At 52.4% G+C, this 13,531-nt stretch overlaps 4 protein-coding genes across 4 annotated transcripts; 1 reads left to right on the top strand and 3 right to left on the bottom strand.

The window, feature by feature from the left end:
* Positions 1 to 1,659: 1,659 nt before the first annotated feature.
* Positions 1,660 to 3,306, bottom strand: LAJ45_08334 (uncharacterized protein; the record flags this gene model as incomplete). Its single annotated transcript, XM_046117885.1, has 1 exon — positions 1,660 to 3,306. One exon carries the CDS (start codon positions 3,304 to 3,306, stop codon positions 1,660 to 1,662), a length of 1,647 nt encoding a protein of 548 aa, XP_045968811.1.
* Positions 3,307 to 6,648: 3,342 nt separating this feature from the next.
* Positions 6,649 to 7,812, bottom strand: LAJ45_08333 (uncharacterized protein; the record flags this gene model as incomplete). The annotated part of the gene is made up of 4 exons (XM_046117884.1): positions 6,649 to 6,927; positions 7,031 to 7,179; positions 7,341 to 7,407; positions 7,519 to 7,812. The coding sequence occupies 4 exons, from the start codon at positions 7,810 to 7,812 to the stop codon at positions 6,649 to 6,651; spliced, it is 789 nt and encodes a 262-aa protein (XP_045968810.1).
* Positions 7,813 to 9,537: 1,725 nt separating this feature from the next.
* Positions 9,538 to 10,398, bottom strand: LAJ45_08332 (uncharacterized protein; the record flags this gene model as incomplete). Its single annotated transcript, XM_046117883.1, has 3 exons — positions 9,538 to 9,928; positions 9,992 to 10,148; positions 10,230 to 10,398. 3 exons carry the CDS (start codon positions 10,396 to 10,398, stop codon positions 9,538 to 9,540), a joined length of 717 nt encoding a protein of 238 aa, XP_045968809.1.
* A 1,112-nt stretch (positions 10,399 to 11,510) lies between these two features.
* LAJ45_08331 (uncharacterized protein) lies at positions 11,511 to 12,522 on the top strand (the record flags this gene model as incomplete). Its single annotated transcript, XM_046117882.1, has 5 exons — positions 11,511 to 11,540; positions 11,618 to 11,671; positions 11,757 to 11,852; positions 11,937 to 12,264; positions 12,413 to 12,522. 5 exons carry the CDS (start codon positions 11,511 to 11,513, stop codon positions 12,520 to 12,522), a joined length of 618 nt encoding a protein of 205 aa, XP_045968808.1.
* Between the last annotated feature and the right edge of the window lie 1,009 nt (positions 12,523 to 13,531).

The following is a 13,531-nucleotide window of genomic DNA, read 5'->3' as shown; positions in this document are numbered from 1 at the left end:
ACAACAGGGAACCAGGAACAACGGAGAAACAACGGGTGAACCCCCGCCTCTCCTCCCAGACACACTCCCCATTGATATCACCACTACTACTGCTCCAGCTTCCAACTACGAAACCAACTGCAGTCTCATGGACCCTCACCCGCCCCCGTGACTCTTTTTGTATAGTCCAAGAAGAAGTACCGCAAGCCTACATACTAGATGAATTCGGGCAGGGCTACATGTCTTCTACTACTATATCCGCTAGGTACTTCCATCTTTCGATCCTCCCACAGCCTACCAACAGTTATAACATGACAGTGGCATTGGCGGCAGGGGGTCATGTGCTTTGGAGCGAGTACCGAACGCCCTTCAAACTAGTAAGGGACGCAATTCATTCACACAAACTCAAACCACGGGACTAATTTAGGATTGTGAAGGGTTTATAGGCTTCATCAACTGCGGTTCAAGGTTGACATGTATCTACCTAGCCATCTAAGTACTAAGCCTTGTTTCTCAGCCCAGCCTTGCGGTATATTGGGCGGCCTGTTAGAAGTACTTCGACATTTACCTCGTGATTATGGACGATGCGAGCGATTCCCCCATTGTTGAGAAGGTGGTGGCGGCACTGTTGATGGTGCTGGTAGAAGTTGGTGGAAGTGGTGGTGGAAATCACAGAATATCACTCACGCCCCCCTGTTTTCTGACGGGGGTGGTGACATCATTCGTGATCATGGCATATCACTCTCTCATAATCCCACCCTCATTCTCACCCCTCATTCTCGCGCCCCGCTCCACTCAACGACGCAGCAAACAGAATCACAAAAGGCCTCAAGCACAAGGCGCGCTGTATATACTGTCAATCAATCAAATTCAATTCAAACCCGCCTCAATTCCTAATTACATGCAACACAGCCCAGCCAATATCTGCTCTGCTAATTTTCCCTCATCAAAAGAAATGCAATTTATCATTACCACCACACTCAACAATTTACAGTCTCTCCAACCCCCCTCCAATCAGCAGCCAGCTCAATGAAATTCAACACCCAGAAAGAAAGAGCGATACCACTTCTCCCCAATTCACAAACACCAGATACAATGCAATTAACAGTCTGCTTAATGATTGTTTTAACTTCCGTTTCATTCATCACATTCCTATATCTTTCCACCCTGTTCCTATCCTCCCTATTCTCTTTCTCCTTGATATCGCTACCACAAATTACCCCACCCATTCCCGCAGATTTCAACTCTGTAAAGAATATCACAGCGTACGGCAACAGTAAAAGAAAAAAAGAAAACACAATGTAGCGTACCCCAGTAACTAGGCCTATCATAGTTATAAAATAAAAAAAAATGAGAGTATCCGAGCCACTCAATTCTGCAAAGCTAGTAAGTAGCATAAGCGAAAGTAAAAAAAAAAAAGAAAAAAGTAGTGGACAGGTGATGCAGTCAGTAGTCATTGTGTTTCAAAACAAACAAAAAAATGGAATATAAAAATCTTTCCCAGGCATGGGATTCAAAAGAATGATCACACAAGAAGTAAAAAGGTCACAAAAACAGAACCAGTAATCCGAAACCTGAACCTATCCCTTAAAGCGAGAAAGCAAAAAAAAAAAAAAAATCAAGAAAAAAAACGAAACCCCGAATTTAACCCCACGTACACAATTGCAGAACAAATTTCATTTAGAACATGGCACTCCTCCTCTTATCGGCCGAAAAGACCAACCTGGGCGCCTTCAGCTTCCCAGCGCCCTCCTTCCCACTAACACTCCCACTCTCATCACCACTAACGCTGGAAGCGCTGTACTCCTGCGGGGATCCTGATCCACCCCTCAAACTCTCGTTACTCTGGCGGCCAGACAGCGACGATGCAACACTCTCGTTGTCGAACGCGAACCCCTCATTCTCAGAGACGGGTGTCATAGTGCCAGATGCAGACCTAGCAGACCTGCGCTCCAAGCTTGAGGTAACAAGCCTTGAGACGGCCCTGCGGCGCTGCCTGGTAGCGAAGTTCTTGCTTCCCTCGACGGTAGAGGTGGGCTTCGCCTTGAGCTCCTCGATGGAGGGGGGTCCACGGGGCTGACGGATTGGGTGTGAGCCGCTGGCGTGACCTGGGGCGAAAGTTGCAGTCAGGGGTGTGGAAGGGAGCATGGAAAGCCTCGGCAGGGAGGTCTTTGGTGCGGGGTCAATCTCGAGGTTGTTGATGTTGATGCAGGTCGAGAGGGAGCTGGCCTTGCGGTGACCGCGCTTGAACCCAGCTGGGGGCGTTGTACTAGTCGGCTGCTGCTGCTGCTGCTGCTGCAAGTTAAGCTTGGGCGGAGAACGAGAGCGTGCAGAGCGCAGAGGAAGAGTGTTGTTAACAGAAGAAGTCTGCTGCTGCTGCTGCGCATACAAAGGAGGGCTTTCAGGCTGGGCAACAGGTGCTTGCTGCTGCTGCTGTTGAACCTGCTGCTGAACCTGCTGCTGGGCCTGCTGATACTGAGTCGCATTGACCTGCTGCTGCTGCTGCTGCTGAACATAGTACCCATACTGGGACTGCACCGCATTGTTGTTGTAAAGCGGGTAGTACCCACCACCAGCAACCATGTTAGCGTTATTCTGCGACATCTGCTGCTGCATGTACATGTTCATCCCACCGGGGCTAAGCGGTGGGTTGGCAAATCCAGCCTGCCCCGTCGACTGCAACTGCAACTGCTGAATCTGCTGCTGCAAGATCTGCGCCTGCCTCGCCGCCACGCTCGAAGCCGCAAAGCTCGCCAACTGCTGCTGGAGCTGTGCCTGCTGCTGGGTGAGGATGTAGTTTGTTGCCAACAGCTGCTGGTACATGTCCGCCTCGGCCTCATCCATCGTCTCCATCATCTCCCCGTTGCTGTAGCCCTGGTTAGAGGGCATCTGCTGGTACCCCGTGTTGGCCGAGCGGGGGGTGTTCTGCGGGCCCTGGTAGCGATTGGCATTCTGGTTCTGGTTGTTTGCACTGTTGCGGGCAGCAGCACGGGCCGAGAAGGACCCAACCGTGCTAGCGGCTGAGCTGCTGCTGCTGGCGTACTTGCTGTTCTCAAGGCTGTTCTCGTTGACCTGCGGAGTGGGCATCGCGGCAGAGACAGGGGTCTTGGGGGCAGTACGGAGGCCAGCCAACAGGGCGGATCTGGCCGTGCGGGGGGTGGTCACGGGCTGTTTCTCCACCGAGGGAGCGGAAAGGTTGTTCTGGGACACGGGCACAGAGATGTTGCGAAGGTGCGAGCCCTTGCCTCGTGAACCGAAGGATGGCGTGTTGCCGGGGTAGTTGTTGTTGTAAGTCATCTGAACGAGACCGCCTGCGTCCATGCTCATGATTCTATCGTGAGGGGTGAGGAAGGTTGGTGTGTGGTTAGAGGGCTTTTGAAAGTTGTGTTGCTGTGACGTCGTTTTATTGACGGCTAATTAGGAGGTGTTGATGATGTCGATGATGGTATCGAGTGATGGACGTGACGTGACTATCCCGTAGTAGAAAAGTAAAAAGGACTGATGACTGGTGATGAAGTATACAAGATGCCTTTCCCTGGTTGGTGGGGTATGGTATAGAGGCCGATGAGATCGATGCTTGTTGAACGAAAGCAGGCAGTAAAAAAAACGACTGATTACGATGAAGGAAAGAAGTTTAGGGAAGAAAAGAAGAAATAGACGAAGAGAAGAAAAAAAAAGTTATATAAAAACTTGCTGCTGGGGGGTTCGAATTCTGACGATGAGTCTCCGGATTGGAAGTCGGAAGAGGGAGGGTGGGAGGGGAGAGAGAGAGGGAGAGAGAGAGGGAGGGGAGAATGAAGTTCAAAAGAGAAGAAAGAGAGGAGGAAGGAGGTAGGCAGGTAGGCAAGCAAGAGAAGAAAGTCGTCGGACGCTAGGCTGATTGGCCCCCCTTTTGTAAGCAACGTTTTTTTCAGAAAAATCGCTTTGTGTGGCACTGGTTGGCTGGTGTGTAGCGGTGTGCGTGGAAGGGCTTAGTGTCTGATCTAGGACGGCTAGCAGACTTCAACGGCGGCAGGCGGCGGGAAGTTCTTCTTTGCAGGGCCGAAGAATAAGGAGGCGACGACGACGACGACGACGAAGACAAGCGGTAGAAAAATAAAAATAAATATATAAAATGAAATGATAAAAAAGAACTCCTTTTCTCTTTCTCTGCAATGAGGGGTATAGATTCGGCGCAAGTGCTCAGCACAAGGACGGCGAGAGAGTTACAGTAATAGCGTAGTAGTAATAGTAGTAATAGTAGTAGTGTTGTTGCAGTAGTAGTAGTAGTAGCAGCTCAGCAAGTAAGCAGATAGTAGTAGTAATAGGCAGTACAGTAGTAGTAGTAATAGTAATAAAATAGAAACAGTTAAAAAATAAAAAAAAAGAAGAGTATTATTCGTGTATGGAAATGTCGCGTAGAAGAAGCAAGAGACCGAGCGCGAGCGGGAAGGCAGGCTGCTAGCTGCTGATGCGGGCAAGATAATAAAAAAAAATTGAGGATTCGCTAGTACTGCTGCGGCTTTTTGCTTTTCTTATTCCTTTTTTCCAAAACCTCCTTCTTACTTCTTGCTGTCTTGCTGCGAAAGAAAGTATAGGTAGGGGTAGGGGAGTGGGGTGGGAAGGAGAGGCCTGAGTGAGAGGAGAGAGAGAGGAAAAAGAGACGGACAGACTCGCGAATTGGGAGGGAGGAAGGAAAAAAAAAAAGGGCTGCAAAAAAACGGAGACGAAAGAAAGAAGAAGAGGGAGAAAAAAAAAGGGAGGAAGGGGGAAGGAATAAGAGGACGGGCAAAGCACCATAACAAAAAAAGCAAAAATAAGAAGAGAGAGGACGGATCCTCCCAGTAGGCAGGGCGGCAAACTGGATTGTGGGTGGGTGGGCTAACAGCAAACGAACAACCTCGAATCAAACCATCGACCATCCAATCGACCCCTCCCCTTCAGGGGTAAACTACCCTACATACTCTGCCTACGAACAACCTCTCCGGTCAACGAGGGGCGCACCGTACCGCACCGCACCCATCCATCATCCTTTTTTTCTTCCTGCCTTGCACTTTCTCGTTCCCTTTCTTCTTGGTTACTCATGCCGCTCTCTTCCCCAGTTAGTACCTCGGCCAGAATGTTCTCTTGCTTCTTCCTTCTCCGCCCCTCCATCCATCCCCCCCTCCCTGCACAACATGTCCTGCCCTGCCTTTTACCTTTCCTGTTGACGTTGGGCCTGGCCAGCCGCGCTTCGCCATTTCTGAAAAAGAAGAAAAAAAAGAACAGAAAAGAAAAAAAAACAATATTATTTTAACGGAATTTATTATTATCCCCCCCCCCCCCCCCCCAATCTGCACAAAAAGTCCCATATGGGCAAAATCCCCCACAAGCACACACAAAGGGAAAAGTAAAATCCTCGCCAGGCCAGTGCTCCCACCAAACGCCCAGCCCAATCCGGACCCGCCCCTCCTCTCAGCTCAGCGCCTAACTATTAGAGTAACTTAACCCTCCCCTCCACTTCCAAGTTCCCCCCATCCCCATCCAACCAACCAGCCCAGCCCAGTCAGTAAACAAAAATAAACCTCGTGTGGTAGAAAGGGCTGTTTCGCCACAGGGGGCTAGTCTCCCTCCTGGAAAGTGAGGTAGGTAACTAGGGTTGCACACCATCCCCATCCATCCATCCACCCACCTACTCTGAGACAAAGGAAGGGAAAGAGAACTCGATTGATGGGGTTCGCTTAAAGACGCCCTACATACTCTACTTTACACCCCCCCCTCGCCGGGCTCGCCCTACCTACCTAGCTCTGTCACTTAAAATAGCCAGTATAGATGGGGTTTGGGATATAAATCTTTTTAATATTGAATTCTGGCTCTATGGATATGTATGTAGAAACCGTGAACTAAAGATTTGATGGCCCATGGCTATATGGAGGGAGAATGGAATGGATTGGGGGGGGGGGGGGGGGATGGGGTAATCTTTCTGGATGGGGCATGGCATGGCAATGGCATGGTAGAGTGCAGACGGACGGTACGATACCACGGTACTTATCTCAAACATGACTCCCGCTTCGAGTAGATTCCATACTTTACCTGTCTGTCTGTCTGTCTGTCTGTCTGTCTGTCTGTCTGTCTGTCTGTAACCCTCAAGTAGGAGCAGGAGCTAGTAGGTACATGTAGTTACTCTAGCCTGCGCGGCGGCGCACGCGCGGGGAAGAGACATGATATGAGTCTACATGTACCTACTCTACAGGCTACCACAAGCACAAGCACAAGGCAAGTGAAGACGACGAATCGAACAGTGAGCATCATCATCATCATGATCATCGAGTACGTATTCGCCGGCGCGGCCGTTACTCTTCTCCATACATACATAACAACAACAAATTAAAAGACGGGACGAAGACGATACAGATTCACATCGAGTCCGGGGCCTTCTGGCTGGTCCGGTCATGATCATGATACTCAATCTCCATGTAGACCATGTAGAGGTACATCCCCATCCGAAAATAAAAAAGCACACACACACACATCCCAGTTTCTTTTTTATGATGGGCGACCCTGTAAAAGCAAAGCCCGTCTTTTTTTTAAAACCTAGCCCATTACATACCCTTTTTTTGCTTCTATGCTGTGTTCTATGCATAACTGTTCCCACCGAGGATTCCACCCCACTACACCACACACACTTCGGATGACTACAGACAGTACAGGCTAAGAAGAAGAACCCCCCTCCTCCCCATCCTCACCACTGACAGGCAACCCCAGCGCCTCTCTCAACACCCTATTCTCGACCTTCAGGGCCTCCACCACCACCTCCAACCCCTCCCCGCCCTCGTCGCGATAAGCCTCCCTGAGCAGCTTACTTATCGTCGCCAGGCGCATCTGATTATCCGTCTCGTGCTGCCGCAGCTGTGCATTCTGGGCCCGCTCAGAGTTGAGCTGGTTTGTGTAGGTCTGGTGGATGTTGATTGTCGATGCGGCGTGGTCGCGCTATATTTAGGAAGATACATATTCTTCTTGTTAGGGATCTGTGCCTGAGTGAGGAGTGGGGGAAAAAAAGAATTCCTAATGTAGATTGGGGGGGTGGATTTACGGCGTAGACTCGAAGGCCTTCGAGAACCTTTTCAAGCACGCTCTCGTAGTCCTGGGCCAGCAGTGAGAGGTCCTCGTTCTCGGCGCGGAGCTCGGCGTTCTCGGCGCGGAGCGTTTGGTTGGTGGCTTCGAGATCTGCTTGTGTTGTTCCTGTTTTTCCCACGTTTCATCGTCAATTAGCATTTCCTCCCCCGGCCCCCAATAGGGTATTTCAGTTCAGTTGAAGCAAAAGCATGAGGGAACAATCAATGCAGAACTGAGGGTCAAGAAAGAAAAAAGAAATCCAATATGCAAAGCCAAAAAAAACTAACCATTAACCCCATTGACCCCATTGACTGCTGCTCCTCCTGCGGCCACATCCACCAAATCTGGTCTATTCTACCTCCCCGCCCACAAACATCAGCCCTCTCTCCCTTCCCCTACCCTTCTTCCCCCAGCGCCATACCCCCCCCCCCCCCAATGCCATGCCGCCCAAGGTGATAAACCTACCCTAATCTCATCCGCCCTCCTCACCAGCCCTTGCGTAGTATCTCTGTTCGCGGCCAGAATCGCGCTCAGCTCCTGCACCTGCTGCCACAGGTGGTTGAGGTCCAGCTGGTGCCCCGCCTGTGTCGGAAACATGTTTACCATCCCCTGTTGCTGCTGTTGTTGCTGCTGTTGTTGTTGCTGTTGGGCCGCGGCTTGATGCTGCGCGAGGAGGAGCTGCTGCTGGTAGGTGGAGGGCGTGTTGGAGTCGCGGCGCGCGGGGGGTGGTCCGGGGTCGGAAAAGGAGGCGGGAAACATCTATCTGTCGGGCGGTGCGGCCGACGTGTTGTGGTTGTGGTTGGTGGTGGTGCTGGTTTGCTGGGTGGGTTGGAGGGGGATCGATCTCACGTGGGCGCGTGTGCGCGTGGGTTGGCTGTGGAGGCGGGAGGGAGGAGGGTTGGAGGGGACGTGCCGCTAGCTGCTGCCGCTATCGTCGACATCGCGATCGGCAGCCAGCGGGCGACGGCGGCGTTTTGACTTTTTGTTTTTTTTCTTTTTCCTTTTCCTCTTTCTGCCCTGGGCGGTATGTAGAGACTCGCGCGGTGGAGATTGAATGACGAGGTGGATTGAAATGAGGTATTAGATAGCTCTCTATGTGCTCTATCGAGCACGCACGCACGCACGCACGCACTGCTGCTATCGATAGCCAGCCAGCTGGGGCGCGGGCTACTATCTACATGTATCTATCTATCGGCTCTCTACATAGTACATACATGGCGCTACTCTGTGTACCTACTAGTGCCTGTGGAGAAAGCGAGGGAGGGGTCTTCCCAGCTCCTCCACCCTCCTCCATGGCCACCTCCTCCTTCAATCTCGATAGATGTCCGTGTCCGTGCTGTGCTGTAGATAGCATACACACATACACCGCAATTACAAGTGACAGCTCGGTAGAGAGGGGGCGGCTGCAGAGTAATTTCGCTTGTGAGTTGTTTGTAGTACTCTATGGTAGTGAAACGTCATAACCGGCCTCGCTCGCTCGCCCAACTGGCCGTGCATGCCGTATCTAGAGTAGAATACTCTATCTACATATGCAGCAAGTAGGTTAGGTAGGTAGAGTAGGTAATTTCGCTTGTTTTTGCGCTTGTGTTACCCCCCCCCCCCCCGATGACATCTGCGGCTTGCAATTGAAAAGTTGAGGGGGAGGAAAGGCGCGGGGGGGGGATCGGGGGTTAATTAGAATATTTGATATTTATCTGCAGCTAGCTGTTTTGGGGCTTCTCACGATATATATCCATCTACATATATCCATCTCCATCTCCCACAAGCCAGAAGTATCACTTTCACATGTCCACACCCCCATAGTAAAAAACACTCCGGGAAGTAATTAATCTAATATAATCCAGACACCCGTCCCCCCCCCCCCCTCTCTCCTCCTCCCTCTCCGGTCCCCCGTACGCACTCTCAAGCCGCGGAGCAGAGGGCCCACAGAATCAGCCTCGGCCGGCCACTGTGCTGTGTCACCCCCCATCACTCGCCGGTGTCTTTAGTGCTATGGGTTGTGTCTTGGCGTCTACTACATTACACAGTTCTGTGCTCGATTGCTATACGTTGATTAGGAGTTGCTTCCGGACGATATATCATGACCACCGGAGGGGGCTGTTTCTTATCACTTGAGGATCGAAGCTATTTACCATATCTCTTCATGTCACTTTCTTACCCACTCACGTGTAAGTATGTAGCCATGTCGGGGCCCAATCCCTAATTGGGCCATGGGAAATAATACAATGTAATTACCATCATTGCCAGTGAAGCCCAGCTCGAGCTCACTCGGCCCCCCAAACTCCGGATTGGACTATTACCTGATATCCAACCACCTAAAAACCAACCCATAAAGAAAAGAAACGAAAAAGAAAAAACCCAATTAAACCCATCTAACCCACCTCCCCACCCTATCCTACACTCCCCCCACCAGCTATCTCCCCACCTACCCACCACCCTACCTCCCACCCCCCACTCCATCCATAATCCCCTTCAACCTCCCCATCACCACCTCCTCCCCCCCATCCCCATCCCCATCCCCCTCCCCATCCCCCTCTTCCCCCCATCATCCCTCTCCTCCCCCTCCTCCCTCTCCAACCCCGCCCTCCCAATCGCAAACGCCAACTTCCCCGCCAACATCCTCATCCGCTCCAGCTCCGCCGCCAGCGCCCCATCCCTCGTCACCAGATTCGGCTGCACGCTCTCCACCGGCGCCCTAAAGGGCTCCACCAGCCCCTGCAGATGCGAATAATACGCGTGCCGCTGGCGCTGCGCCTGTACGGCGGCCGACAGCGCCGTCAGCCGCGCGTGAAGCTCTTGGTATTGCTCTAGGTCGGCGACGCTGTTGTCGGTGGCTGTGGTGGTGGGGTAGGTATCGGGGAGGAGGGCAATGTTTCTGTGGGGGGTTAGCGGGGTACACTGTAGGGGAGAGAGAAGAGGGGGGGGGGGGGGGACGTACTCAGCCTCCCTTAGATCCACCCCCCGCCGAAGAACACCCTCCTCGGCGTCGTCGGGCTGCTGCGGCTGCTCGTAGAGGTCCTGCACCTGCGACACGACGTGCGAGAGCGCCTGCGCGCTGTAGACCATTCTGTGGTGGCGCTTCGCGACGACATTGACTATGCATCCCGCCTCTCACCTTACATCAGCAACCAGCGAGCAGGCGCAGGGGGAAGGAAGAAGGGAGGGGAGGGGATTACACTTGTAGAGAGCCTGTGCGACGACGCTGTCGGGGAGGTCGCCGGCGGGGCTCTCGGGGAGCTGGGACTGCCAGGACCGCGGGGGCTCGATGGGCGTGGAGAGGGTGCGCAGCTGGCTGGAGATGAAGCCTTTTTTGAGGTCGCGGATGGAGGCGGTGGGGGTTGTCATTTTGCGTTGTGGTGTGGGTTTTGTGGGGTTGTGGGTTTGGGTGCGGGTGCGGGTGTGGGTGTGGGGGGCGCGTTTGGTGGTGGGTGGTTACGGGTTGGTGGTGATGGGTCAGACAGTGAGTGGTTGGACTGGCTGGAGGCTAGGGGATTCTGGACATGGGAGGGATGGAGGGAGGGAGGGATGGTGCAAGCCAAGGGTCTGTCTGAGGAGCTAGATAGATCTGTGCATGTAGAGAAGGGGAAAGAAGTAAGAAGGAAGGAAGGAAGGAAGAAAGAAGGGGAAGAATCAAGGGAAGGGGCTGCTGGTCTGACGTGTTTGGAGTTGTGCACTTTTATCGACCAGCGGGTGTTTGGCGTTTTGGAAAAACGTAGATTTGAGACTGTCTGTATCTAGATTGCAATTCCACAGACAGGGCAGGAATCTAGCTGCCTGCTTGCCTGCAGTGTTTTTCAGAAGTGTGGTGGTGGGCCACTGAGATACTGAGATTATACAATAGTCAAATCAATTATTCTCCTCTGCTATCTGCCCGGGTATTTGGGCTGGGGCTGTAACAGTTGAGTGGTTGAGTGGTTGAGTGGTTGAGTGGTCGTCACTCACTCTCTCTCCCCCCCGTCGGTCGTTGGCTGGCTGCCGGTCCACGATCTTCCCCGTGCAACCCAAGCCTAGGTACCGGCCGGTCCAGCAAGCATTATTACCATTACCTATCACACCTCACACCTCACACTTCACCTCACACTATCTTGCCCTCTCACTTTCACTCCTCCTCCTCCTCCTCATCCTCCTCTCCTCCTCTCCTCCTCCTCCCCCAACCCAAACCCCAACCCCAGCCCAGCCCAGCCCAGCCCCCAACGCACACCCAACCAGGCACCTCATTGACAACAAGTCCCCCCCCCCCCCAGTCCCCAGTCCTTCCTCTCCTCCCCCCGAGCCCTTTCCCCACACCACACATAAAGGTACCGTTTGGGGCTTTTTTCCCTCTGACTTGAACCTCGACACCTTTGACCTTCCCACCCGAATCAACCCAGATCGATCGACGTCACCAATCAGCCAGCTCTATCCCCGCCCTACAAGACAACCACCACCACACAACACAAAAACACAAACTACCTACGATGCCGCCGCAAAAGAAGGTTCTTCTCAAGGTATGCTTCTCCCCCCTCCTGTTCGCGATAGATAGATAAGCAGTATAGTGCAGCACAGGACTAACACCCCATCGCAGGTCATCATCCTCGGAGACAGCGGTGTCGGCAAGACCTCGCTCATGAACCAATATGTACGCATCCTTATCCTCACCTCTGCCCCCCCCCCCCCCTCCCCCACAAACAGCAAGACAGTCACTAACCCCCTCCCCGCAACAGGTCAACAAGAAGTTCAGCGCCTCCTACAAAGCCACCATCGGCGCCGACTTCCTCACCAAAGAAGTCCTCGTCGACGACCGCCTCGTCACCATGCAGGTACCTACCATCTCATCCCTCCCTCCCCCACTTCTCCCCCATTTTTATTTTTATTTTACCCGGCACTAACCACTCACACCACAGCTCTGGGACACCGCCGGCCAAGAGCGCTTCCAGTCGCTCGGCGTCGCCTTCTACCGCGGCGCCGACTGCTGCGTGCTCGTCTACGACGTCAACAACGCAAAGTCGTTCGACACGCTCGACTCGTGGCGCGACGAGTTCCTCATCCAGGCGAGCCCGCGCGACCCGGACTCGTTCCCCTTTGTGGTCCTCGGGAACAAGATTGATGTCGAGGAGAACAAGCGCATGATCTCGCAGAAGCGCGCAATGACGTTCTGTCAGAGCAAGGGGGGCATCCCGTATTTTGAGACGTCGGCGAAGGAGGCGATTAATGTGGAGCAGGCGTTTGAAGGTAGGTTTTTTATATATGTGTTTTTTTGTCTTCCTGGTGGTGGTGGTTTGGGGGGGGGGGTTTGTGATAAGGATGGCATGGGATTGGGGAGCTATGGGTGAATTTACCGGTGCGGGGATATGAGTGCTGACTGGACTGCAACAAACAGTAATCGCACGAAATGCCCTGCAGCAGGAAGAATCCGAGGAGTTCAGTGGCGACTTCCAGGACCCCATCAATATCCACCTCGACAACGAGCAGGGCGGCTGTTCTTGTTAGTTCTATTCCTTAGCTTTTTTTTTAGGACACTTGTATGCGGTGGTGGTGCAGTATCGATCGGGTTGGGTAGGCAGGCAAGGCATGGAGATGGAGTTAGTGGGCACATACGGCCCGGCCGGCGCAAAGACAATTACGGATACGGTTACGGGTGCTGGTGTGCGTTTAGAAGCTACAACAACCTCAACAATTGTTGTGGGCTATGAACCTCTTTTTTTTTTTTTTATCTTTTTTTTAACTCCACAAGGTTGTTTGAATTCGCGTCTCTTTTTCTTCTTTTCTTTTTTCTTCTCTTGCTCTGGTCCATTGTTTTTTTGTCTTTTTCTTGTCTTCGTTTTTGTCATGTCATTGTCAATGAGTGGAGTGGCTGCATGAGGTTGGCTGTGGTGGTTAATGTTCTTATGAAAGTGGAAGTGAGGTGAAGAGGAGAGGTAGGTAGGTGGGGTTGCGTATGGCGGTTAGGGTAGCGGCGGCGGCGGATGGATGGAATAGAAGTGGCCTACTTATGTTTTAACGATGATGACAAATGCGCTTAATACATATACTGCTGTCTGTTTTTTGTCGGTTCTGTACTGTACTGTACTGTACTTTGCGGTTGGTTTGCGCCTTTGGTGGCTAGTGGGGTGCGTGTAGATGTAGAGCTGTTGGCTGTTTGGTGGAGATAGCTGGTGGTGGGTATGTAGAGTAGCTGGTGGTGTAGCTGGTGGTGGATAGATGGAATATACGATACATATACTCTTACAACACAATATGTACAATAGGTACAATATCACAAAACACACCTCCCCCAGGACCCTATAGTCTGCCTACATGAAATTCCCCCCAACTCACGAGGTCATGTGACAGCGGCTATGTCACGTGCGCCACGGTGAGTCAAGGAAGGACCCTTTCAACAGTTTGGATAGGTAGCTCAACAGTTTGTCTAGGTGTAATGTGCTTTTGGACGATCTGCCCCCCTCTGTGCATAGAAGATGATGCTTTAGAGAGAGAGGGGCGCGGAGGAGGGGGGTTG

Source organism: Morchella importuna (assembly GCF_003444635.1).
Source record: "Morchella importuna strain M04M26 chromosome Unknown Morimp01GS029, whole genome shotgun sequence".
In the NCBI taxonomy this organism is placed as follows: Eukaryota; Fungi; Ascomycota; class Pezizomycetes; order Pezizales; family Morchellaceae; genus Morchella; species Morchella importuna.
This window is presented reverse-complemented; position numbering and strand designations above follow the sequence as displayed.